This window comes from Nesoenas mayeri (assembly GCF_963082525.1).
Source record: "Nesoenas mayeri genome assembly, chromosome: 11".
In the NCBI taxonomy this organism is placed as follows: Eukaryota; Metazoa; Chordata; class Aves; order Columbiformes; family Columbidae; genus Nesoenas; species Nesoenas mayeri.
In genome coordinates, this window is record NC_137563.1 from 6,178,403 (window position 1) to 6,205,979 (window position 27,577).

The 27,577-nt window shown below is 42.7% G+C and overlaps 1 protein-coding gene across 1 annotated transcript in view; it reads right to left on the minus strand.

Moving 5' to 3' along the window:
• Positions 1-27,035, minus strand: part of AGBL1 (AGBL carboxypeptidase 1) — a gene marked incomplete at both ends in the record, with an annotated part of 273,751 nt that extends 246,716 nt beyond the window's left edge. The window contains 5 exons of the mRNA XM_080351007.1: positions 3,082-3,175; positions 5,571-5,702; positions 6,298-6,444; positions 7,372-7,435; positions 26,985-27,035. Of these exons, the coding sequence (XP_080207133.1) occupies positions 3,082-3,175; positions 5,571-5,702; positions 6,298-6,444; positions 7,372-7,435; positions 26,985-27,035 (488 nt within the window). The remainder of the gene's footprint in view (positions 1-3,081; positions 3,176-5,570; positions 5,703-6,297; positions 6,445-7,371; positions 7,436-26,984) is intronic.
• Between the last annotated feature and the right edge of the window lie 542 nt (positions 27,036-27,577).

Consider the following 27,577-nt stretch of genomic DNA (forward strand, 5'->3'; position numbering starts at 1 on the left):
GACCAGGAGCACACACTGAATGAAACAAAACATACATCCTCCTTTCTTCTTTCTCCTCCAACTCAGCAAACACACCCATAAGCTCCCCCTGCCACAGTCACACAACAAATTTTTAACTGGAGCAGCTCAAAAAAACAGAGGACATTTTCTCATGTACCCACCTTCATTGTCTGATGTGCTGTAAAGATGCCTGGGATTTTCAGACCAAAATTATCCCAGGCATTCACTAATGCTGAGAAAGAAGAGCTGCAACCCACCCCTTACAGCCTGGTCTTCTGGTCTCAGGACCTAAACTCTTGTCAACAACATGTCTTGAAGCCACTTTCCCCAGTGGGAGCAGCATTTCTAAATGAACTGCAAACAAGCAAAATCCCTACTGACTAATAAGAAACTAGTGCCTTTAAATAGGTTGCAAGTGTTTTTTTAAAACAAAACAGGTTTGTGTGATTCTTCTGATGTAAAACAGACTGTCTCCACTGAGCCAGTGACCTTCTCATCTGCTCCTAGTTATTAAATGAAAGAAGCAGCTTTGAGCCCTAGGCAGGCCAGCTCAGTGGCTACCAGGCTTCAGCTGATTTGTGGTTCTTGCTCATTAAACCAAGTGTAGGTGGGGGCCAATTCACCCTTTTATATGAGCTAGGTCCCAGGAAATATTTATCCTCCACTTGCACACTCATACAAATATGTTTTAAGGAGAGCACAAAGATTTTAGGAAAAAAAATGAAATGAGGAAACAGAACTAGCAATGTGTAAGCTCAGGTAGACAGCAATTCATGTATAAGATACCTTTTTCTCCAAAGGGAAAATAAATCCAAGATTTCCAGCAGGAAATAAAATGGCTTATTGGCAATAAAACTGGGCTTATTGAGAGAACTTTTGAGCTTGAATTTTCAGTTGCGTGTGTGTCCCCCAAATGAAAAAAAAAAAAAAAGGTCCACAGAAGAGTTCAAAACAATTCTTATATGTTGGATAAAGGGAAGAAAAATCTAAATGTTGCATATTGACAATATGGAATCATTGAAATCAAAAGCAATGTGTTTCTTCTCTTTCCCTTTCAGCTTAGAAGTGAGTATTCTAGACCACTTCACAGCTACATTAGAAAAACCCTCATCAGCACTAACTGCATCTCCAAATGAACCTCAGCAAAAAGCCAGGCTAGAAAAATATGTGCTAGATACCAGGTTTTCCACTTCCCTCAGAGGAAACAGCAAGAGGAAGAAGTAGCTTTGCACAAAATTCGTTTGAAAAGCCTTTATGCAGCCAGTGCCATTGCTTAACAGAGAAATTATACAGGCCCAAGTCTCGTGACGCACAGATGCTGACCTATGGGGCTATCACAGCAGAACTAACACCAGTCTAATTGCAGGAAACCAGGGAATTGAATGGAATTTGCTTACTTAGCTAAGTGCAGGCATCGACCCATCATTCACTTTTGGTTTCCTCAAGTCAAGCCTAGTTCTGGGTCTAACTCATCCTGGGCAGCCCTGTCTTACATTAAAGCAGTTCTCCAGGCTCCCTGAAACTTAAAGTTATAACGTGAGACCTGAGGAGAATCTTGGAGATTGATCAGATATCCTAGGAATAATATTCTAGTGATAATATTCTTTGAGCTCAATAAAGTCCAGACCTCTGTGGAAGAAACATGCCGATCTCATAGTTTTGGACAACCCATGTAGAAAAATCACAGGTACTCTGGCTAAGACAGAACTGATGCTGTGAAGCAGTTCCAGGTACTTAGCACTATATTCAAAAGCCAAAAATGAAGACGAAAGTGAATTGGCTTCCATGAACAAGGCAGCTGCAGGAAGTTGTGCATCTGCTGGGCCCACTCACTGTCTTATTTAGCAAACTGTTCGAGGTTTTTTTTATAGCTTCAGACATGTAGGCAAAAGAACTGGAAGAATGCTGTATTTAGCAAACAACAGTATTGTGTGCTGACGTGCAAGTTCATCACTTGTGGCTAGTGGAGAGTAATTCAAATTCCTTCCTATGCAATGAATTGTGTAACAGGTGATATTGGGAGAACTGGTATCAGTCTTTGATGGCAACAGCAGGATGGACATTATTTACTAGTGCCCTCATCCAAAATGACTGGTCCCCACTTTGCCCACAGATAAGCAAGTAGTGGACAAACTGTTGCGCCACATCTGCCCATCTACTTCTCACCTACGTGTAATGCTCAGCCTAAAGCTGCCTCCTCACCAGCCATGAACCTTACCCGTGTCAGGTTCTTGCTGAAGCCAAAACTGACTGAATGTTGCCATGTCATTGCTCAGATGTGCATCAACAAGTAGGGACTGTGCTCCACAAGGCAGTGCATGTCTAAGGGGGAGAACTGGCAGGTTCTGTGTTGCTTGAGCAAATGTGATCATGTGGACACAGGTCATAGCAGTAAATTCTTCCCTGTGTTTGTAATGAGCAAGCCACAGAAAATGCCCTTCCGTGGATGTTTTCCATATTACAAAGTTTGCCTTAAAAGGCATCTGAGGACATGGTCAGAACAGACAACTTGAGGACTAATGTTCAGCACTAAGACGGAGATATAAAATGGACTTGCTGTCTTCAGAAAAGAAATATTTGAAATATTTAGGGTGGGCTTAAAACCAGTCACAGATTAATATTAGTAAGAACTGTCATACTTCAAAAATATCATGATGACCTGGTCACAACTGTCTGCAAAAGGATGATGGGGCAGCACTGCCACGATTCCACTGTACCTGCCCCCGAGCTGGTGGTGGCAGGAGATTCTTGCTAAGGGGTAGGAAGGAGTGGTTTGTCTGCTGCCAGCACATGCTTCTCAAAATCCAGTCCTGACTGGGAAATGAAGGACGATACCTGGCAATCAAACTGCCATCACTGTATAGGGTACACTACAAATATATGGCCACCAGCATGAATCATATGATGAATCACAGCATTAACGTGTCCTTCAGGGAACTATTTCTGCCTCTTAAAAACCCTGCAGATTTAAAGTGAGTGGAAATTGTGCATCCATTTCTGATTTCTTTGCTTCTTCAAGTGGAACCAAAATTTTATTTCTTGTGTTCTGGAAAGATGAGTTCCCTTAGGGCTACTGCCTACCTGACTGTCCTGACGTGTCTCTTGCTGTAGGGGGTGATGACTTTGAAAAGCAGCTCCATGGCTCCGTTGACGCCAAGAGTGGTTCCTGAGGTAACTAAGCCAATAAAAGAGAAAAGCAGTCAGATCTGAAGCAGAGGTCCTGCAACGTTGTTTATAGGTGATGTGGGGAAGGCAGTAGCTGCACCTGGGGCTAGGAGCAGATTTCTCTGGACTCCCACCTGGGCTTCACAGGTCATTTTACGAACACAGAAACTGAAGCACAAAGCTGTCCATGGACATAACCTGAGCCAAGCTCAGACACAAAAATCAGATCTCAAATCCTGCAATTCTTCCCTGAAGCCCCTTTTCCTATAAATATTGTACTCTCCAGAGAGCAAATCACAGTTAAATAGGGTAATCTCCCGTTAAAATGACAGGGCTCAAATTGATCCCACATTCCCCACAGGCAACTCCATGAGGACAGTTTATTTCATAGGGGCATTGAGACCAACATTTTCTTTCTGTGCTGTTACTCAGCAGTATGGAAGTGGGGAATTTGGGGAAGGGTGCTTCTGAATGCAGCTTAATTTCAGCTAGGCCAATTTTACCTTTAATCCTTCACTTGCTAAACACGCTGGGAACTTTACAGATAGATTTTGCAATTGATTCCAAAAATGACCTATGCATAACCCAAATGCTTAGCCAGGCCTCCCCACTGTAAGACAGGATTTCTGTGAAAAGGAATTAATACGGCCTTGAAATATTAAATGCAAGTGAACAGGGTGAAAGGATCAGTAATCAACAGCAGCAAGAAGCAGACCTGGCTGCCTGCCCACTGCTGGGATTCGGCTGTTTTGTAAATATCTCCCAGTGGGTCACCAGAGAGCTGCCAGAGGGTCCATCATCTCCTGCAGCCCTACCGTGTCCTGGCCAAGTTGTCCTGTGATGGAAAGCTTTGCAAGTCTTGCCAGCTACTTTTACAGTAGCTGGTAATTCATTAGAGACAGGGTGGTGGACAAGGCTGCTTGAACTCATCCTGCTGCAGAGCGGGACATGGGCTGCCACACACAACTGGTGGCAGAGATTGTGAAGGGAGCAACCCGAAGCCAAGAACTGGTGCATATGATTGTGACAAGGGCTCATCTTTTCTGCTTTCATAACCTAAGCACTCTCAGAGGTTTATACACTACTGGATCCGCTCTAGTTCCACTTCAAAACAATTTTTAAGGTTGGGAGCATGTAATCTCCTAGTTTGGTATCACATCCACACAGACCTTCACCTAACCTCCTCTGCAGCTTCCCAGCTGGGCCACATAACCCAGAGTCTAAGTTACTCCTGAAAGTGGGAAGCATATCTGGAGAGTGCTGGAGATACCTGGAGAGCAACAGATGCTCCAAAAAAAAGCAGCAGAGGGCGAGTTCTAGGCTCTGACATTAACCGAAAGGAGGCCAGGCTGCAGTGTGCATCCCAAAACATCTGCAAAATCTGCAGCTGAACTGAGATGCAGGTGCACTGAAGCAGGGAGCAGGGAAGGGTGTAGATCATTATTTTGGGTGGGAGGTAGCACAGGGTCACTACACAGCTGTGAAACCCAAATAAAGGCATTTTTCAGCTTCTGGCCTTGGCTGCATTTTCAGTCACACTCGGTCTTTCAAATACTACTTATCACAGGGAGAGGAGTTGAATGTTGAGGCTTGGCTGCTTGCCTGAGAAAGACCATTGTATGAAGCTAGATTCTGTATGGATAGAAGGGACCTGCAGGGCTGGGTGCCAGGAGTGCTAAATCTTAGGATGCACAGAGCAGGCTGCAGACAGGATGGTCATCAAGAATTATCTGCTGGGTGAGGGATGTGGGGAAGGAAAGGGTTAGAGTGAGCAACAGAAAATACATGCTGACAAACTCAGTGCTCTATGGCAGGGAAAGCCTGTATGAATCTTTAAATGATCCTGGCAAACAATACTGGAAATCCCATTGCTCAAATCATTTAATATGAGGGCAATGTCAAGCAAGAAAAGCTGTGAGAGTACATGGAAAGGGGATACTAGACAGAAGACCAGGATCTAATAGGTACTTCCTGAGGGACCTTGAATAAGTAACTGACTTCTCTCTCCCTCTGTTTCTCCTGCTCCGAGGATCAATACAATTAACAACAGTGAGACTTTTGGCTATTATGGTAATGGGCACTGCAGAAAGACTTAAGGTACCTAATTCTCAGAGCAAAGGAGATGGCTGTCTGTGTTCCAGAATAGGAGATCATTGCCATGAATATTTTTCACTATAGCACTATTATTTTCATAGTCCACAGCTGAAATACACTCTACAGTCTGTATAGGCCTTTGGGGAGCACCTTTTTCTATGGTCAATCTGGCTCTTGTGCCTGATTCTGTATATTAACAGTGCACACAGGCACTAACCTTAGTCAGGAATGATGTTTCTTTGCATTGAATGACTAGAAAAGAACTCCGGCATTTACCACACAGAGGAAAAGAGGAAAATCCAGGCACTCACCATTAGAAGCACAAACCCGCAGGACCCAGAGGCAATGGGTGAGGAGCAGGTGGTGACCCAGGCTTCTTCTTGCCAAGCTCAGTATTATATCAGTTGCTTCTGCTTTCTGCACTTTCAGCCCAAACTTCTTATCTGTGAAAAGCAAATAAGAATCAAACTATTACAAAGAGACAAGGTCTCTGCAGCAGTGCTGACAAATGTATTTGTATCAGATCTTGTAAGTCAGGATCTAATAACAAAGGCATTCAAATGTATCAGTGAGTTAGATCAGTAGACAAGGTTCTTAGGGACATGATTTAGTGACAGTGTTAGGTTAACGGTTGAACTTGGTGATCTTGAGGGTCTCTTCCAACCAAAATGATTCTATGATTCTGTTTACACTGAAAACAAGAAAACATGGGGTTTACCTAGAGTCACCATATACAAATCATAGAGTCACAGAATGGCTTGTGTTAGAAAGGACCTTAAAGATCATCTAGTTCCAACTCCCCTGCCAACTAGACCAGGTTGCTCAAAGCTCCACCCAACCTGACCCTCTAGGTGCATGTACACCCTCTCTGCCTTGTTGCAGGATCTCTACCTGATCAAACTGCAGACAAGCATCTCACCCTTACAATAAACTCACAGCTGTCTATCAATCAGGCACAATCCAAGTCTTGGTTATTGCTGGGGCTGTCCTTAAGTCTTGAGCCCCCCACCCAAGAATTTCCCCACCGCTCAGCAGTACCTCGTTGGCCGACCCTGGCCAGCAGCCGCAGCAGGGGCAGGAGGGTGCTGTGGTCAGGTGGTTCGGTGTGGGCAGTGGCGGTGAGAGCCTGCAGCAATGCTTCACTGCCCCCTTTGCTGATCACATAGTGAATTCTCCGGCCGGTCCCTGGGAATAGGAGGAGAGACTCTGCTTAGAGCGTCCCTGCCCCAGATTCGCAGCTATCACAAACCCTCATCCCGCCTGGAGCACACAAAGGTCCCATGGCCTTCTTACAGCATTTTATTGCTGTAAACCCAAGGGCATTTGCAGAATTGATCATGGTTCTCAAGTGCCCCTGGCCTGGAGACATGGCTAATGGCTGCATGGTAAAACCGTGCGCTCTTGCTCCAGTAGTCATTATCTTTATAAACCCACCTCCTGTAGAAGTCTTTCATTGTGCATTGAAATGCAGCAGAGAGGAATAAGCAGAGACACCAACAGATTTCAAAGGAGCAGAAGGCGCAGTGATCTTTTCTTAGATACTGGAAATTAAACAAGCAAAGGACTAAAGCTGCACTAGGCTTCTGCCAAATGAAAAGGAATCCTAGGGAAGCTTTGGAGGCAGCTTTCAAATAAATCTAGGTCTCCAAAGAAACCAGATGCTAACCCTGTGAGCCCTACTGTGTCAACAAACATTGATCCACAGGTGATTTCAGCAGCAACTTCAGGCTCAACAGTTGGAGGAAGCTGCATGTTCAGCTCCTGGAGGGGAGACGGTACCTCCTGTCCTCCATGTAGACAATCCTGAGGATCAGCACTGCAGGGCTTCAAAAGAGAGGCCCCGATGGACAAGCAATGTCTGTGGCGGGGCTCCAAGGAATGGGGAAAGCAGGAGGCTCCTGTGCTCGCCTGTGTGGCCCCTGCAGCCTGGGAGATCAGTTGGGTTGAGAATTGTTTAGCAAATGACATTTTTAAGGTGGAGCAGGAAAGAGAAAAAACTTAATTATTTTTTCATCCAGCCAAATTTATGGAGGTGTGAATTGCCAGACCTATTTGAGGACTCCCTTTCTGCCCCTAGCCCACAGGTACTGTCCAAGAACTTTGCTTCCTTACCCAGAGAGAGCAGGTCAGTGAGGACACTGAGAATATTCAGGATAACATCCTTATCGTGGGAGCTCTGAAATGGAAACACACCAAATTTAGGGATCAGTTCAGAACAGTGAACTTCATACTACAGAGGGCTACAGTGCATCATGCCATGCAGAGGCACCTAGAACCTTGTTTTAATACCGAGTACTTTTCGTGCCATCTGGTCAGCAAATACATGGAACCATATTGATAACACATTTTAAAAGCCACTAACATGCTGATCATACCACACAGTATTTAATACACAGTAGCATTTTTGCAGAATTTGTATTTAAGTTCTAAATTATATCTTGCATTTTTGCTTTGTTCTGGCTACCTCAAAGCTAAGGAAATTCTATATCACAAAGAAATGTTAGATGTGAGGTGCTTTGCCATGACAGCATCCCTTATTTCTGGCAATTGAAGAAGCGTATCTTTAAATTGTATTAATCTCATTTACAAGAAAATTTCCATCTTTGCAGCTATAACCACATGGAAGCCTGGAATTTAGGAAGCAAAAAGATGCCCTGAGTTTATTTTTAATCAAGACCTAGTAAGCACCGCACCTTGACATCATACATTATGCTTTAGATCCATTTGACATTTTGCACTAGAGGAAATAAGATATACTGTACTTGAAGAGAAAGAAATGGATGTAGTCTACCATCCACCTGTGTGATACACTGGAGCCCTTCTCTAATTCTCTTCCAACCAGATTTCACTGCTGAGACTGAAGAATTAATCACCAGACTGGATTGCTGTATGAAGGATTTGGGTTAAGTTCTAGATCTCTTAATTTCTGACCAGATACAATACAACAAAACACAAAACAAATTTCCAATATAATAGAAAACTTGCATTTTTGTTGCCTTGATCCTGAAGAACCTCGGGTATTCCACATAAACTCTAATGGTATCACTTTATCTCCTATTATTACAATAGGATAATACCTTACAAATACAGGGCTCCTATATTTCTGAACATTGAATTGCTTCAGAAACATGAAAGTACTAGTATGTATTCTGGCTCTGAAAGAAGTGGCAATACTATCATACCAAACCAAATATATTTTACCAGCCAAACAGAATTCAAACATTCTCTGACGTATTTAACATTATGCAACAGATTATTTGAGACAAGGAGTTGAGAAGTACACCTAGCAAAAAGAAACTCTAGAAAGAATGTTAGGAAAATCTATTTCAGATCTGTAACAAGGACTATTAATGCAAATGGACTATTTTTTTTTCCCGTGGGTCCCTGCTAAAGTCACAGCACAAGTTCACATGATGCTGAGCATTGTGTAGGTGATTAGTGAGCTGCATATCTTACCCCCTTCTCCTTTGTTATAGCTGGGGAGGGTATGTATTGAGTAAGACATGGGAATGAAGCAGGAAAACAGTCACTGTTGACAGTCGAAGCAGGTGACTGTCAGCCTGGACAACTGGCTTCTCATCTGTCACAGAACTCCCTTAGGATGCTTGGCAGGTCCCTTCAACCAAACCTTCTTCTCTATTGGCAAATTATATGTGCCATCTTCTGTATGCAGTATCTACATTAGTGCTGATATTCTCAAACTTCTGTATCCTTAACATTATGTATTCTTAGATATCTTTTCTTATCATAATTATTGACAAAAACAAGCTCCAAATCTCTGAAAACCAGGATTCCCATCATACTGGTTTTGGCTACCATATTTTAACTGCTCAATACACATTTCATGCTGGCACAAGTGAGCAACAGGGATGGAATTATCAGCAGGAGAGTGACACAAAAGAACAATATGTGGTCAGGGGAAGAGGAAGGAAGAGGAGTTGGGCGAGGATGAGGAATTGGAGGAAACATGCAGAGAATCACTTCTGAAACAGGGGACTCAGGAGGGTCTGTGAACACTGACACTTCTAAAAACTCACCTTACTCTTGTTTTTAGCTAAAATCCACAGGAAAAGTGCTTTTCTCATCCCCGTCTCTGAACTGGCTCATGCCAGGAGCAAGAGCCTGCTGTTTTTATTTGTTACTGCATTAACTCAACAAGCAGAGATCTCTACACGGAACATAAGAGTTCAGCCCTTTTATGAACTGTGTTGAAACCTAAGGCTTGGTATGATAGTATTGCTGCTTCCTTCAGAGCCAAGACAAACAGAATATGTGGTTTTAATGAAATCCAGTAACTCTCAGTTCACCCAGTATCACCCCCCCCTCATCTCAGAGAAGGGATCAGAATTGGTGTTACTGGCTTGAGGGATCACAGAGAAAGTCTGCAGCTCTGAATACCATTACTTCTAGGTAACATGGATGGTTTTAGACATATCTTAATCTTGCTAACTCAAGTCTTCGTTCATTAGTCCACAGTCCTGACTTGTCTCAAGTGTCTCAGAGCAAACAAAGAGCAATCAGAGCTTCTCCCCAAAAGTCTCCTGGCATTTTTTATCATAGAGATTTAATAGTCAGGACAGGCTGTCAGGTATGATGAGTATCCTCCAAATTTATTGACTCCAGGCAGAGTTACTGTTCTCAGCACCTTTTTAAATATCAGGGTTGCCTAAATCAGACTGTCCTCTGGTTTTGTCTTGCTGCCTCTCAGTATCCCTTTCCTCTGTAGGTGGATGGATTACACATTAAGGTTTCAGTAATGAAGTCTTCATTGATTTATGCTCCTATTACACTGGGTTGTTTATTTTAACTGATTGGATTGTGGGTTTCCTAAGCCATTAACACAAATAGTGATGACATAAGATATCTTCTGCCTTTCCATGTGCTTTATCCAGGGACTCAGGCAAACAAAGAACTGGAGGGGACATTAAAGATCAACCTTTAGAATGTGCAAATTTAGATTTGGGTGATAATGCCAAATATTTTACCTGAGTATTTACTCTTGATATTTTAACACCAAAATTCTGACAGTGTTGGTGCCTCATTGTTCCTATTCCTCCTGTGCACTAGTGAAGGAACTGTGTGATTTGTGTGTTTGCTGAAACAGTGGATAAAACCCTAGTTCCATTACAAATTCTAATGTATTTCCCACTAAGTTCAGTGGCACCAGTGGATAATACAGAATACTGCAGAAGAACACCGCTCCAATTTATAATGTAGCAAGACAACACAGAAAAAACAACCCTAAAGTTGTTGTCTTGCAAGACGGCAACTTGCCTATTGAAAAGAAACAGCTCGGATTTTGACTAATTAGCTTGATATTTTCAAAATCAAAGAAATTTGGACACTGAAATGCATTAGAATTAATTGCTTAAATTAATACTAATAGCAGACTGTTTGTGGATGTGTTGCAACAAATTCATTCACAAAAAATATTCAGTAAATCTTTTTGAACAGTAAGTACAAATGAGAAAATCACAACTTGTGCCTGATCTAAAAAAGATGAATAGAGTAATATCTTTAATGCAAATTACTTACCCAGCTCTGGTTAAAATAAACACATCAGTTATTTTTATTGAAATATATGTTTGACGGTTCAAAAACAAACCATAAGCAAAGAGAGAAGTAAAATTCCTCTTGCTAAATATTTTCCATTCCTGGCAGCACTTAGGAATGTTAGATATAACATCTATACATATACAGACTAATGAAGATGCATTCATGGTATATGGGTGGAATGAGAGCAGAGAAAAGTTGCCAGAGGCTCAAGTTAGATTACAAAATCACTGACCTCCTGCAGGATGTCACTGAAAGGATTTAGAGTTAGAGCCAAATTGTTACCTGTTAACACCAGCCTGTAGCTGCCTTTCCTGGCTTGCAGCTGGACAAAGACTAAAGTAGCAAAAAACATCACTTAAAATATCAACCAAGAGTATCACAAGGATGAGTTCAGGTGCATTTAATCAGTTCCCAGCTGACAGTTCCCCTCTGAGCTTTTTCTGGGAATTAATCCCTGAAACACTGGGGCTTCGGTTAGCTTGGCTGAAGCTCCTCATAGATAAACAGCAGGAGGACAGAGAAAGCCAGGAATAAATAAAACACCCCAGTGCATAGTCCTTGGTACATTACAGGCAGCAAGTGATTAGTTGGTGACATTGGGTTTGGAGGACAACAGCTTGATCCCAAGATCCTTCTGAGTGGCAGTTTGGGATGTTTTGCTGACACGTGATGAAGCAGGGCAGGAATCCCTGCCTCCTTGTCCTGCTCCTTGGGAACACACCAAGATATGCTGTTATTAACTCAAGACAAGATTATTAAACTGTAACTAAGCCACCATAATAGGTAATCTTGTTTCATCAGGGGAGTCTCCTGGGATGTTTTCCGTAAGATTTGAAGACCCAACAGAGATGGGATTTTTCCTGTCCCACCTGAAGGACAGCGGGTTTTATTGCTGGCTTAAAACAAAGACTTCCCATAAACTCAGTATTTTGTGTAGCTCTTGAGCTTCCATATATTTTGCCCAAAGGCAAGTATTTCTCCAAATGAGACATGCAAACTACTGACGATGTTTGCTGTGAGTCTAAGCACTAACGGTGAAAAAAGAAGGATGCCCAGAAACAAATCAAACAGAATTAATTTGCACAGTGTGATATTTGCTAATAAATATTTTATTTGGGGAAAGAAATACAAAGCAGTTATTCCACTCATAAAAATAATAAATGCAAAATTAAAGAAGCCGCTCCTGCAAGACAATGCATAACATGATTTCTGTCAATACTCCTGTTAAATTAAATGTTGAGTATAGTCTCACAAAGCTGGGTAACTGCTTAGGAAACAAAACAAAACAGCTTCCTTTAAAAGAAAAGCTATTGCTACACTGGGCTAACAAACTTCCAGACATGTTTTTTTTAGAAAGATCAAGGAATAGGATGTCCAGTTCCAGAGGTTTTGCTTGTTTGTTTGTTTTTAAATAGCCTGTTTCTAAATAGGGCAGCAGGACTTGACATCCTTCTTTCTTACCCTTAATAAATTTGCTCACACAAATAGCAGCAGTCAGAAGCCTAACCGTCTATGTAATGAGACTTGCATCTGCAAGTAAGATTTCTCACTCTCTGCACTTAAAGCCTGTTCAAGAGAAATCCTGGTGTAAAATTAATACCAGCTAAGATCAAGATTAGACTCAGGGCCAAGCAGCATTAGTCCTCACTCTCTCCTGAGACCTCTAGAAACTATTGGGCTGCTAATAACTGTATTAATGTTTAAATCAGAGCCTCTTCTCCCAAAATTCTGCCGCCAGCAAGGCAGAGGTGTGTACCAGACCCAACTGCTGGGCACAGCCACTCGCCACTGGCATTATGGAATTGCCAGCTGGATATCTTCTTCCCACAGCTGAATATGTGGTCTCACAACAACTGTGAAGCCAGGTTCGGTGCCTTGTGTTCTGTGCTTTGTCAGAGTAAATTGCTTTTTCTAATTTAAGAAGAGCTAAAAATTCACACTTTAATAAGAGAGTGAAATACTCTGGAGAATTTCTTGTCTGTGTGCTCCCATCCTCAGCCTCAATATTCAGCCAGCTAGCCATGATTTCTTCTTGTTGGAAGGTTATTATCAGCAGCATTTGATACATGAAGGCTTAGGGGAAAAAAAAAAAAAAAATAAAATCATTATTTATGAGGGGGAAAAAAAAGGGTTCAGGGATCTCTGAAATTTCACTAGACAACCTCAGAATAAGGGAGTACTTGAATTAAAGTGATTACAGCCTGAATTTCATTATTACTGAAGCACTTTGTTACAATACTGCCATCATTCTGCTTTAGAAGGATGCTGAAAAGCTATGGTCCTCTTGCCCCTGTTTCCAAAACACCCACCCAGCCATCACCACAGCCGTCACCATCCTCTGCAGTAAACAGCAAGTGCATTTCTTTAGCAGACTCTGGATAACCTCTCCTGGGGAGCCAGATAAACCTGAGCAAGCCAGGAAACTCAAAGAGAGATGGTAGGGAAAGGGGCTATTTAAAGACTCAGAGAGGAGGACCCAGCTGCTCGGGCAGTGTCCTAGGTGACCTCTTTAATCCCTCAAGAAAGGCGTTCGCAGCTGTGTGGGATCATGTAGCCCTCAAACTGTACATGGCATGGCCAAGGGGCCTTCCAGAACAAAACACATGGTCCAACAAGTTCTCGCTCCTGTTCCCAAGTCCCTCTCGCTGGTTCCTGCACACCCCTGCGGGGCATGGCCAGCACCAGCCATTTGCATTCCTGCTGATGCTCAACACCATGTCAGGCTTTACGCATCAGCCCAAAGCATCAGTTACGGATTTTATACCAGGGAATAGCGCAAATACTCATTAAAAGATTCCCTCCCTCTCTCTCTGGCCTGCTGCAATCAGGTGGGTGTTTTTTTTCACGGCCTGCAGTGACCTGAAGATACGTTTTTGCTCATCCTTGTTTGCACTTGGGTGTGATAACCTGCAACATTTTTTTCAATAACACTGCTGGGTTTAAGGATTACACAGCCATCACAATGGATGGCAGCTCATCCAGGTGACTGGGCAGAAGTCGTACCTCAAAGCCAACTTCTATACGTGCTGTTGTAAAGAGCTTTGTTCCCATTCATGGTTCTTTGGGGCTTCTTCTCCAAGGATATGCGCTCCACTCTGTGGGACCGAACTGCTTCAAGGCAGAGACAGGCAAATTCCTAGCGTATATCAGAGTGTCTTCAAAACACTGAAGGTGTTGAGATGTAACAGCTTGGCCTGAGCTGATCTCTAGCCAAAATAACTTGGTGAATAACATGGCGGAAATCATCTGTGCCAAGGAATCCTACTATATTTAATGCAATAAAATGCACTGCATAACACCTTTCATCACAGGATGACAGATTCCTCCATAAATATTAATTAACACCTGCCCCACTGCATCCCTCATCAAGAAAATCAGATTCATTGTCCCTTATTTTCCTGGTGGGAAATATCACCCTGTGGTGAGAAATTCACTTAGTACCTAAGAGGATGGGTGGCAGAGCCCAGACAACTATTCCAACAAAATGATGCAGAAACACTGTCTGCATAGTATTATAGCCCTCAATCTTACACTTACTTTAATTTATTTGTGAGAGGTTCAAAGATTTCCTTCCCTGAGATCAGTCTTCTCATCGCAAGTTCCCAGGGGAAAGTCCAGCAGAAAAGACCTATCCCCTGAAAGGAATCCTATTGCCAAACTGGGAGAAGGGCTACTCACCACCAGTGGATCCCAGCCCTCCTTGTGAAGTAAATGATCCTTCTGCCCCAGGATGAGGATGATTTTGCGTTTAATCCATCCATACAGGAATTAAGAAGCACATAGACCATGACCTGACCCTTTTTCAAAGGTTGTTTTACCTGCTATGTCACAAAGACTCCAAGGTGTTTCACCTGTCTTCGAAGCATGGTTGTTCACCGTGTCTGTGCCACACCATTAGTGTGTCACACTAATACAATGTATTCACATTCAGATACCTGCAGGAGTTATGTCCTTATAGACCGCAACATGTTGGATGCTGTTGGCAAAGTAAATTGCTTTTTTCTTTCTTTTTTATGCCAAAGTTCTCTCTATGTTCTCAAAGAGTAGATTGTCCTTGTGCAGTTCCTACTGATACAAAGTTCCTTTGTGTCACTTACTCCTCTCACTAATGCATCTCTAATAGAGCAATTACTTTATTATGCAGAACCAGTGATAAAACACATTATTATATAACCTTAAAATGCTTCTGTCAAATTGGAAGTGTTAAGAGAACGAGGAAACTTTGAGATAAATCAAAACACGTGATATTCTGCAAAAGGCTTTTAGACTTTCGTCTGAATATTTCTAACATCTTTTCTCTAATTTCTAGTGCAGATAAATTCTCTCAGGTTTCATCTCTTACTTCACAATAAGTTACCTATGACACCTAAAGATTTTGACTGGATTTTATGTTATAACATTCTTTTTTCCTTTTTTAATCTATTTTTATTTTAATGCCAAAATTATCCTAGCATATGTCTTTCACATTCTCTTAATAAGTTTCTGTAAGGCATTAACCATTCTTGCACAATGATCTCTATATGCATGTTAGCACCTACTGTTTATTGCTATTTCTTGGATTTATTCCTATATTTTATATTACTTCAGCTCTTATTGAACTACTTTAAAATATTAAGGTTTCTGTCAAATGCCACTCTGTTACAGCTACTTAACACAACTGCCACCCAAACTTAATAGGGAGGGATCTGTTTTTTCCATTCAGCTGTAGTTTTCTTTTCCACTACTAATGACAAAAGAGCAGCATGAAACATGCTATTATCTTTCTTTGCAAGATTTTATGGGTGTCAGTCCGGAGAATACTGTCTCTTTCAAAGAAGAAGCGCATTTGGGAATTATTCAAGCAATGGCATTTCTCAAAGTACAAGTGAGTACGGAAGATTCTTGGATAATTTTCGAATGTACTTGCTTTTTAGTAAAACTACAGATTATGGATACCATAGCAAATGTGACTACGTGCAGGTGGAAATGAATAGCTGTAATGAAGATGCTGCTGTTCTCGCCTTCTCTGTGTTGTTCATGCTTGGGCTGAGCAGGACAAAGCCACAGTGTCCCCACATCTACTCTCAGTCTGCCCTGGCTGTGGCCTCGGAGGAGGCTCTGTTAGTCTGGGCTTCTCTGTTAGTCTGGGCTTCTCTGATATTCCAGTGCTAACACTCCCACTTGCAACACGTTAGTCTGACATCAGCTTGCACAGGCTGAAGAAAAGGACAACTATAAGGTACATTCTGGTTTAAAAAACACTAGTCCTTTCTCTTGCCGAGATAAGCGCCCCTACATGTCAATCTACCTCGCTTTCAAAAGTGCTTTCTGGAACAGCAATGAAAATGCCTTTGATCAATCAACACTTAATAACGATGATTGAGGTATGGGTAGTGGAGACAAACTGCTAATAACTGTTGTTAGTCACAGCTTATTTTCTTGAGAGATGGAACCTGGAAGTGGAAATGATGAACCTATTTTCCCCATCCAGTCTAAGTGAAAAATCAAACAACAAACAAAACTCAGCATCTATAATGAATAGCAAACTCTGTTTCAAAATTCTAATGATTCAAAGCATTATTACTAGTAATGTAAAGCAGAACATCTGTCTAACTGCATTGCTGAGACCCATCCGTCTAGATTTAAACAGCAATCTCTTAAAAGCAAAGCCCTCAGTTCTCTGGAAAGCTTGCCAAGTTTTTAAAAGGTATGACAGGCGTATGTCATTTTCCATCCAGAAGGTAACAAAGCTTTTTGTTATTTTCAGTCTGTGCAAGACACCCAGCAGTAGCAAGCCAATACCACCATGTTCACCTAAGACATGTCTGGGGCTTTATTCAGCCCTTGTTACTTCAGTCCAGTAGCTCCAAAACACTTGCAAACTAAGTGCTGGTCAGTCAAGACAAACGGTATTTTATTAGTTCAGTAAATGAGCTCACTGCTGTGTTTGTGCTCCAGGAAAACGTGACAGGAGTTAAATTTTAAAATACGAGAGTCCTAAGCTGAGATCCAGGCTAATTTAGATCAGGGACATTGCAAAGTGAGATATGAATGAAAGAGCTCTTACTGGTGCCTTTCTGTATAGCAAGACCATTGTGCTACTGCAACAGAGCAAACTTGGGCACCTGCTGTGCCCACGGGTGTCTGAGGGCTGCACCGACCCAGGACATCTTAACACAGGAGGGAAGGAGCATGATGTCCCCTGTTGTGCCAGTCTCTACATGCTGTTCAGCTTCGCTCCGCTGAGATCCGTGGTGGACTTCACTGAACCAGACTCTGTGGGCTCCTGAGACACTCTCACATGGGAACAGGCTGAACATGCGGTGGCACATGATTTGTGTGAAAAGAGGGGACCTTTGACACAAGCCGCATATTCCTCTGCTGCTGGCAGAGCAATGGGGAGGGACATCTGAGCTTTCCACAGACTCACACATCTCACCAAGTTCTGAGCAAATGCAGATGCGATATCACGGTGGACTGATGTCTGATGTCTCTACCCAGTAGAGATTTGGTCTGTAACAGAGTCTACTTCCAATGCTTGCATCCATCACCAGCACAGAGAGACCACCAAAAAGTAGTAGTTGTGTCCTATTTTATTTAAGCATATTCTCAAGGAAACCTGTTGATGTAACGGTGCTCCACAGGCTTTGTTAAGCCATAGCAGGGGAATTCAGCTAAGAAGATTTCCATCTGTTTGATCAGATAACCACCTTTTAGACAAAACCCTTCTAGTCTGAAGTCAAGGAGATACAGCCGCTGCTGCAGGAGCTTTTGAAAAAAACCACTAATAAGCATGGTTTTCATCTCAGAAAACAAGTCATTTTAATGCATCTCTGCTTTGAGCTGTCCCCTTGAAATCCCTGTGCATTATAGAGAGATTAAATGACCAAAGCCCTATTGGAAGAGAGATTGTCAAAGAAATACAGAACCAGGCACACATTCTCTTTTGTCATCTCCAGCTCTCTTTTCCACTTGCAGAACTTTAGCATAGTGTAAGAGGCCGCTCAAGTGCAGGAGATTATTTTCCAAAGAGGAGACCAGATAGATCTGGGCAATAGTGCTGCTTTCCCCCAACCTCTGCAGAAACTGCCTCCATGTGGATGGTGCTGCTTTATTCCTGGAAAATATGGAAGGTTGAAAGAGGCAGTTCAGTTTGTTCCTCTGACTTCATCAGATCAGTATTTTAATCATGGGGAAAGGTCAGGTGGACCATTCTCCCTCCTCCCCTCCTTTGCAGTGCAGACAGGTGGGTATTCACCATGCCAAGCAAGCTGCTCATGGAAGGATCTCTTTCTCTTCCTGCCATGCTCCTGCTTGCCAGGTTAATCCTGAATCAAATGGAGAGGCAACATTATCTTCACTGTAAATCTGCTGCTTTGCCCTTTCAGCAGAAATCCCATTTTCAAAAAAAGGACGGCAGAGAATGACATGCATTGCACTGATGTCACCCAGGCTGCATGAATGTCATCTGCTCATGGAGTCAGTTATCTCATTCTTGGATTTGAGAAGCAATGTGAACTAAAACTCTCTTTGCCCTGACTTGACACGAGTTTTACCTCTATTTACTGACCAAATGGAGAAATCACAGACAGTGAATTAGTTTGATAATGGGAGTTTGTAACAGTCCTGAGAATAAAGCCCAGGACTCCTGCTTTAGCTGTCAGTATACCATCGTTCGCTCTTTTAAAAGGAAGGAAACAGGTAGCAGAGAGTGTGATGGAGCAGATGGGCCCAGGGGAGAAAAATCTGTCTCTGCTTACTACAGGGATCAAATTCTCACTGGTCCCAGTGGGAAGCCTCTGCCTGTAAATTACACTGAAAATTAATGTGCATAAAAGGCTTCGCAGTAGTTGATTGAAGTAAAACACAATGCTGTGGTGCTTCCATGGCTCTAGTGTCAGAAAAAATGTGTGTTTCAGTTTCAAAGCATCCCTTGTTGAAAGAGGGGAAAAAAAGAGGCAAGTTTTCTTTAGTAGAGTAGTTATTTTTCCCGCAGGGCACTTCCATGTCAGAATTACTCAATTTTCTAATCAGAATCATCATGAAAGTTTTGCTATTCTCATTAATTCCACCTTAACCTATAGCAACTTTTGAAAATAAGGCTGTGTTCTTCCAGGAGAACAAACCATGAAAAAAAAAAGAACCTTGTTCTCTAAAATCCCTAAGGAAAGGAGGTTCAGCTTTGCCCAAGGAATTTCTTGTCAAGGAGATGCTATTCTACTAATCAATAGGTGGTCTGAAACATTCATTCTCTTTTGTGTAGCTTAGTAGTGCCTGTGGGCAGAAGGGCAACTACCATGTTTTCTTTGTCCTCTCTAGAAGACATCTTACAAAATCAATGACAAATTGTTGACTTCCCAGACCTTGATTTCTTTATCATATGGTAAGTCTCCACTCAGTAAAACAAAGGCTGTGACAGCATAAAAGATCAAAAGGAAGTACTAAGTCATGAATACACTCCTCCACAGACCTGTGGAGGAGAATGACCTTATTTTAAGGTAATTTCTTCATTACATTAGACTTTCCTTCCCAAAACTGTACTAAGATAAACTGTTTTCCCCGTATGAAAATGCAAAATATTATCCAGTTCTTGGAAATTTGAATCTTCACCTGAAGAATGCACCTAGACTATATTTGGGTCAACTTCTCACAAAGATGAAACAGTGAGAAAAAAGCAGTTGTTTTTTATTTTAAATTATAACAGAAAATGTCTACAAATATTTGAGGGTGGTTTGGACTCATGTTCTCTCTTCAAAGTCACCTTTAATTAAACTATATTTTCTGAAATGGAACTGTCTCTTCTGAAACAGCAGCACAGTAGTGCTTTCTGGTGCTCACGTAGCTTCCAGGATTGCAGTCACTGATGACCCACCAGTATGTCAACTGAGCTGGGCTATTTAGTTGTACAAGAACACACCGTATGGCTTCCCCCTAACACTCACTCCTCACCTCCTGCAGCAAACTTGGTTTTGTCAATGAGGAGAAAGGAAACTGTGTGGTGAGATTGCTTTGTACTGTTCCTCATCTCCCTGAGGAGAAGGTTGCAGCTTACTCTCATGTCTCTCCAATTTCTAGGTATATTCTGACCCCACAATCCCCTAGGGACCAAAATCAGCCTGTTTCACCCAAGAATCATAGGGACATGGTTTAGAAGTGGACTTGACAGTGTTAGATTAACAGTTGGACTCAGTGATCTAAAGGTCTTTCCCAACCAAAACAATTCTAGGATCCTTTCCTGCAGAGATGAGCAGCAAGAATCACAGAATGGTTGCAGTTGGAAGGGACCTCTGTGCCCCTCATCTTATCATTGGGCACCACTGAAAAGAGCTTGGTCCCATCCTCTTGACACTTAAGATATTTAAAAGCATTGATAACTTCCCCAAATTCTATGATCCTTTCCTGAAGATATCAGCAGCAAGCCCAGCACTCAGAATGGCCTTGGCTTATGGATCAGATCTACCCTATGGCCCATCGGGCCCTGTAGGCAAACAGGTGTGAATAGACTGTGAGCTAAGTGCTTATTAAAAGAACAGGAAAAGGCAAGAGGGAATTATTTTATATCCTGGTCTGGTGAGAAGAATATAGTCATGGGGCTGGAGTCTGGCAGAAACCAATGACCTATGTGGGCACAATGTATGTCTATGGATTCAGGATTTTCAAAGATGTGAAAGCCTAAAGTTCTCAAGTTCTTCCATCCCCATGACAGCAACAACTCCAGGAGTAATTTTCAACTCTGCTATGCCAGACCAAGTGACACAAATTCCCTCCCCATCTCTTAACTCCTGGTACATTTATGAAATGTTTTTCTTTCTGTTAACACACATCAGTAAACTCTCTGCTGGTGTCAGTAGACACTGCTAAAGTTAACTCATTTTCCATACAACTAACTTTCTTGCACTTTTTATTAAATGTAATAAACTTTAATTCAAAGATGTCCATAAACATATTTTCTACCATAGGCATTTTTTCCCATTATAGAGAAAGCCAACAGGACTGGACTGACACATTGGACAGAAAAATAAGTTGAAAAGATCTCTGAGCCATCACAAAAATGCAGCATAATACACTGAAAATGAAATTATACTATACAAAGAAACAAGCACGATCTATTCAGGCAAACGCCTCTCTGTATGAAAACATCCCTTTTCATATATTTCACAGAGGGAAATAATTGAAGCCTGAGAAAAGGAGAAGGCGGAAATTTCCATTGACAGAAGAATATTGATGTAACTTATAAATATATCTGTAAGCATACGAAACACCTATGGAAGCTCAATAACCACTAACAATTATTCTTGACTTACTAATAGATAAGCAGATGCATTTGAATATATTCTTATATATACAGTACATGAAAGATAAGTAATTTTAAGCAAATGCATATACCTCCTTACATAATGTAATTTCATGTGTGCTTGTGTCTATAACACAGCAGTTATATAAAAGTACACAATATAAAGCTGCCTGACATTGTATAATGTACCATTATATTAAATCCAAATAATTTAAGTTAAACATGAGTCCATGAGGGCAAAGTCAGGCCCTCAACAGCTAAGAAGGACCAATTGGTAAGTGTTCATTTTGTTTCATTTGCCCCCCTGGAGTAACTGCATTTTTTTGTTTCGTTGCAACTTGTTTTGTTTCACAAAATCTCTGCTTCAGGATGAACAATGCCTGCTGCCTGGAAAATCACCCCATATAACTTTTTGTCCTCATCATTTAGCATGTGACTCTGTGCATTATTTATTGTGCAGAATCCAAGTCCTGCACTGAAAACAAATTATTAATTTACTCCTAATTTTTTTTAGTGTGTTGTCACCAGAACTTCAGATATGTTTTTCTCCAATATTCATTGCCTGATTTCTCAAACATCGATGTGAGGCACGGTGGGTTTATTAGCCACTTTACACATGATTAATTCAGATGCAGAAGGTTATAATCCATTTCTCCAGACCTACATTCAACTGATTTTGCAACGAGGTTATCCTGCCACATTTGCATTTCTGCAGCAGGGGAGAAAGGCGTCCTCAGGGACATTCATGACATGAACTCATTTGCCCTCAAAGCACAAGCCATCCTAGTCAAGGATGAAGGACAGCAGAAGACAGATTGAAGTCTGCTTTCCTTGCTTGACATGGAAAGTTCTGCTCAGACTCAGAGTACAACACACTCTTGCTCAGCCCAGCTGTAGTTGCTGCCACTCTAAGTAAATTTTGCACCCTGAGGTTGTAAATTCTCATTAATGTAGGAAATTCTGGATAGCCCAACTGGAGGCATTTCAGAGGAGCTGGCAGTGTGCTCAGCCGAACAGCTGCAGCCAGCCGGGGGACATAGTGAAGTTCTGGTCCAGGCTCGGCTGGTGGAAGAGTTTCAGCAGAGTCCAAAACATGTGTCAGCTTCCTCTGAGGGCTTTAAGTGTTCTGCGCTGATTCACAAGGCTGCTAAACCTTGGTATTTCTTCTATGGCCTGGCAGGAATTAGAGGTTAATGCATGGATTAGTCTCCTTCCTTCTCTTTTGCTTAGTGGCATCCCATGGTGGCGAGCGAAGGATTGTAGGGAAGAGCTCTGGGTTACCTTTAGGTTCTCCTTAGACAGGGAGGAGATGGGAAGTAGAGATAGGAAGAGTAAGCAGTGACCCTGAAAGACTGGGCTTGCACTACCTAGGATTGTTTGCAGATAATTATTCCTTTTCTTCCACATTTAAAGCAGAAAACAGGTTCATGCAGCCTAAGTGGCATTGGCTGTAGAGACAGGGAAGGGCTGCTGGCGTGCCCAGGGTTTCCCTGAAGGGCTTTCCATTGAACACTGTAGCCAAGTTTCTCACTGACCTAACTGCACTACTTCTGCTATTCCAAAACCAGAATATTTTTTTGTAAGGAATAGGACACTAACTCCACTGCTGTTCACTTTAGGTACAACAATCTCAGTAAAATTCAGTTAATGAATCACATAAAAATGGCTCTCTGGTTTTGAGTTGATTTTTTTCCCCTCTAAGGCTATTCCACTAAGCCCTGCCTGCCAAGATGCCTCCCAAAAACAGATTCAAACTTTGAGCTCCTCCCAAACCAGTGGGCATTCCCCTTACTGAGCAGTTGTGTGATTTTTGTATATATTTTGCTCAAAGCCAGAAATCTCAGCCGCTCTACTGACACAATAAGTGCAAGGATGCAGAGGAGACAAAAGCATTTTGCAAAATGTGTTTATATTCATTGTCACTGGAGCAGCAGAGATATCTTCCCACTTGTCTTTAGGATAACAATAGAACTGCCTTGTCAACCAGCCAGCAAAACAGCTCAGAAGAGGCAGCACAAAGGAGAAGGGAGGTTCAAGTTAGCAAACAGTGGATCCTGTATCTGTTCCCTGCCGGGCACCACAGCCATTCAAGAGGGGAAACCCTTTACACAAATAACATCCTCCATCAATACATAAGATTTTTGCCTCTTTCCTTTTGAGCCATAGCATTTGGGAACCTGCGCAGTCCAATACAGTAGGACACAGTTTGAGCCAAGGATCTGCCAACGGCCCCAGGGGTTGTCAGCTTTGCAGAATATGTGCATGGGGACTGTGACTTCGGGAAGCATGTGAAAACCATGCTGAGAGCCAACAGGAAATCTGGGACTCCTCAGGCAACACGATGCACGCTGCCACGGAATCAGGAGATGTTCTCAGGGGTACCCAAGGCATGCTCATGTCTGGGCCTGGCAAGCGAGGAGAGAGCAGGGAGAAAGAAGATGAAGAATCAAAATGCTTCTTATTTAGCTGAGGGCCAGGACACCCAGCAATAGTAACTAGGATGCTCTACAGTCCCACGGGAATCAATAGTCTGGGATACAATGAACAATGCTGGCTTAAATTTCCTATTGTTCCACTTAGGAACTAACAGCTGTTTTTAACTAACACCCCGATGCCTCCTCCTGGCACTAAAATAAACAAGAGATCTAATCCCAAGTCCCTCTGGGATTTTGCATTAGGAAGGCTGCCTGTAAAATGGCATGTCAGACTTTTTTCCATGGTGATAAACCATCCACGGGGAGGATGTTCTTTCTGTCACGCTGTGGCTGGGGAGCAGAGTGAGGAGCAGCAACCAGCCCAGTCTTGGTCCAGGTACTACAACACTGTCGGTGTGTGAGACAGAGCAGAGCTGGATGCGAGGTGATCAGTATCATGCAGTAAGAGATAGGAACAGAATGGGACAACACTGTCCAAATCAGAGGGATGAGAACTGATAACTGTAGGAGCACATTGGAGGGAGAGTCAAGGAAAGCAAAGAAGGTAACAGAGTTAAAAGCAAAAACTCCAGTGAACTCCTAAGAGCTCAGCCCTGCCATATTGACACCAAAACAGTGAGACAGGGAGAGGTTTTTCTTAAAGCCGAAATTCACAGTCTAACACTGCACCTTGTAAGCAATGAAACACTTTTTACCTAGACATCTGAAATGTCACTTTTTGCCTGCAGTAACGTTTTGGTGACAAAAATGCAGCTGCACTTTGAAAGTAGTTCTTTCTTTTCACCTTGCCACTTTTCAGAACACCTGTAAGGTGTTTGCAGGGGTTTGAGTTGTCTTTGGAGGATCATGCTCCCTTGTCACACTGGGAACAGTTTTGAAGAACTCAGAAACCAAATATGTTTCTTGACTAGAGCAGGAGTTCAGTTATTAAATGCACAATGTCCTGGTTTTGTTCTGCACGAAACCATCCAAAGCCAGGCTGTGAGAGTGGGAGTAAAAGATTCTATACCAGAAGGAGATGTGGTAGATCATTCCTTTGGCTGAAGGTGATAGACCCCATCTCAGGTGGGAACATTGCTCCAACTGAGAATAACAACCTGAGCCTGTGCTTGGAAGCAAGGTAGAAATTTAGTAGCGTGTGAGGGAGTGAAAGGAGAAAGGATGCTTTTTTTCTAAGGTACATAAAGACAGGGTTGGTGACTGAATGTTCCCCCATTCTTCACCTGAAAGCTTTTTGCATACAAAGCAATATTATGTGCTAACAGAAATGAAAAATATACAGTAATATCCTGAAGAATAGCCTGTTGGATGAAGCAGACATGTTCTTCATGCCCAATAAAAGAATATGAACCAGCACTGACAATCCAGCAGGACACAAAAACAAAGCAATCATGTTTTGGACAGCTGTTGCAGAAAATAACAAAGTATGGAGTGATGTTATCAGCAAATGCAAACATCAACAAAAGTTATTATTTCCCAGGCCAATGTTTTCCAACTGTGTCAAGTAAAGGTCTTTTTTACCACCTGATTTTTGGAGCAGAGATAGGTGATGGTATTGAGAGTTATGCTGGTGATGTTTTGCCTGGAGGTAGAGGAAGGAGAGGGATCAGAACATACCAGCATTGTAATTGTCACCAACCACTAACTTTCTGTCCTTTAGCACTCAAACCTCTGTTATCTAATTGAAGATAAAACAAGAAAGCCTTTTGCTCTTCTCTAAGTGAATACAGAATGTTTGGAAAAAAGGTTAGATTTTGTAATATTGAGGATGAATGCTATGTTACCTGGCAATTTTGCCAATACCACCACCTTTTTCACCTGCAGTGTTCCAAACTACTTCTTGTCTAGCTTTCCATGTAGCTTTATCAATGAACCACATACCTGATTTTAAGCCACAGCTTCCAATTTAAACCTGGACTTTATCCAGCTCTTTTCCCAGATTATGCAGAGAGCACTGGGATGGCTAGAGAGCATAAGAAAAAACAGATGTATGCTCAGCTCTCAATTATCCAAAGCAATACGAAGAGGACTATAACTTGGATACAGTGAAAATATGACCTAGTACAAAACATAGAAGAACACAGGGCAGGTAAGTCACACTTCCAAAAAAAATGTATAGTAGGACAATTTTCTATAGTTTGCCAGTCTACCTACAGAACCCACTGTGCCACAGGGTGCCAGGGAGGGCAAACCAGGGTTTCACAATGATAGAAGAAATAAAAGTTGTTGACAGTTACATGAGCTTGCATAAAAATGTCAGCTAATCAGCCCCCCACAATTATAGTTTTAAAGCCAATTGTGTACTGTAGGTTATTATAACACTTCTCTACACACTTGCAGCTGGTCATAGAAACCTTCCAAGATGCAGAGCTGAGAGACATGAATCCCTGAGCTGATCCAGGAGGGTAAATCTGGTTTACACACCCCATCCCTCATTTTCTGCTTCTGCAATGTGTGAAGTTTTGACAACACACACAGCAGTCAGAGGATGCTGTTGCCTCAGATGTGAAATTCCTGTCTCTGGGGCTCTGACCCACATCAGCCCAGCTGCACACAGGGGTTCAGGGTACCTGAGAAACACAGACAACTGGCATTTCACCACAAGTCTCTAAAGGCTGCTTTTTATGCAAGCAGGTTGTCTTAGCAAAGCAATTCCCGCCCACCCCTCATGACAAAATGATGGCTCATGAAAGCACAGGTTCCCTCCCCAAAACACATCCTCCATTTCATAGAGTAGCTCATGCCTCAGCTCAGAGGTCTTCTCCTGCAAGACCAGGAAAAGTGCATCCGTGCTGTGGGAAAACAGAACCAAGGGGGTCACCTACAGGCAGTGGAAGAGATACATCTCCTGCATCCCGTGGCCAAGCTTGTCCAGCAAATATGATTCTGAACCAGGACATTTCCCTTTCCTCAGCTCCTCGGGAGCATTTACTGAGCACACCCAATGCCAGTGCCTCAAGAGTTTCTGTCACATTCCCGTTAGTGCTTAAGGGTCCTGGTGAAGACAATTTGACAGGGAGGAACTTGCTGCTTCCAGACAGATCTGTTTACTCACCCCCCTGAGCCCTGGGAGCTGCAGCGTGTTCTGCCGGGGTTGCCCGGCTCACAGACTGACAGCGCTGTCAGGTCCCATTCATCGCAAAGCAGCCGATTCCTCACACCTCCCTCGCTCCCCCGCCGAACGCAGTGAGATCTCGGGAGCAGAGGCTCTGCCCTCAGACGGGGCTCAGTGATTGATGCCTAGCAGTAATTGCCAGCGTTCATCTCCAAACAGCAAAACTTCCTTTGATAAAGGCTTTTTAGGATGGCAGGTGCAGGTCAGGACTCCTGCACGCTGATGCTTTTCGAGACAAGCCAGCAGGAAGCTCGTACAAACAACCTCAGCCCAACAAGTCGCTGCTGGTGAATTAAAGAGGGAAACAAGCCCAAGCGCCTCTCTCATTAGTTCAAGCTGTTCTTACCTGGAGGGTGGAGAGAAGGACTTGCAAGCCACTGGCTTCTTGTTCTGCCATGCTGCTCCCCACTCACACTCCCTGTTTCTAGCAGCAGACACAATGCAGCTAGAAAGCAAAGCTGCCAACTTGTCTTGCTGCTGCCCCTGTGCCGTTTAAGAAATGAAGAAGCTAAACACAGATCCCCAGACACATGCACGCTGCTACCACCAATAATCACAGCAATGCAACTCTAGACCTCAGCAGGAGAGATAAATGTACCCCCCTCCTCCCTCCCAGCTCTCCCACTGTGACGAGAAGATTAATTCCTATATAAAGAATCCTGGGGATTAAGTAAAGTGTTCAGGAAAGGTCTGGGTGCTTGGTGTATGGCAGGGGGAGTGTGGGGAGGGTGGCAATAGCAACAAGAAAGCAAAGAGCTACAAACCTCAAAGAAAGCCAGGGAGAAGGGAGGGAGCACGCTGGCTGCCTGACAGGCATTCCCAGCTGACCTGCTGATCCTTTCCAGACCTTGCGTGGACTCATGTCCATTTGACTCCGTTCCAATGAAACAGGAGACACGGAGAAGGCAGAGCGAGCAGGAGAGATGCCCTCGGTCTTAA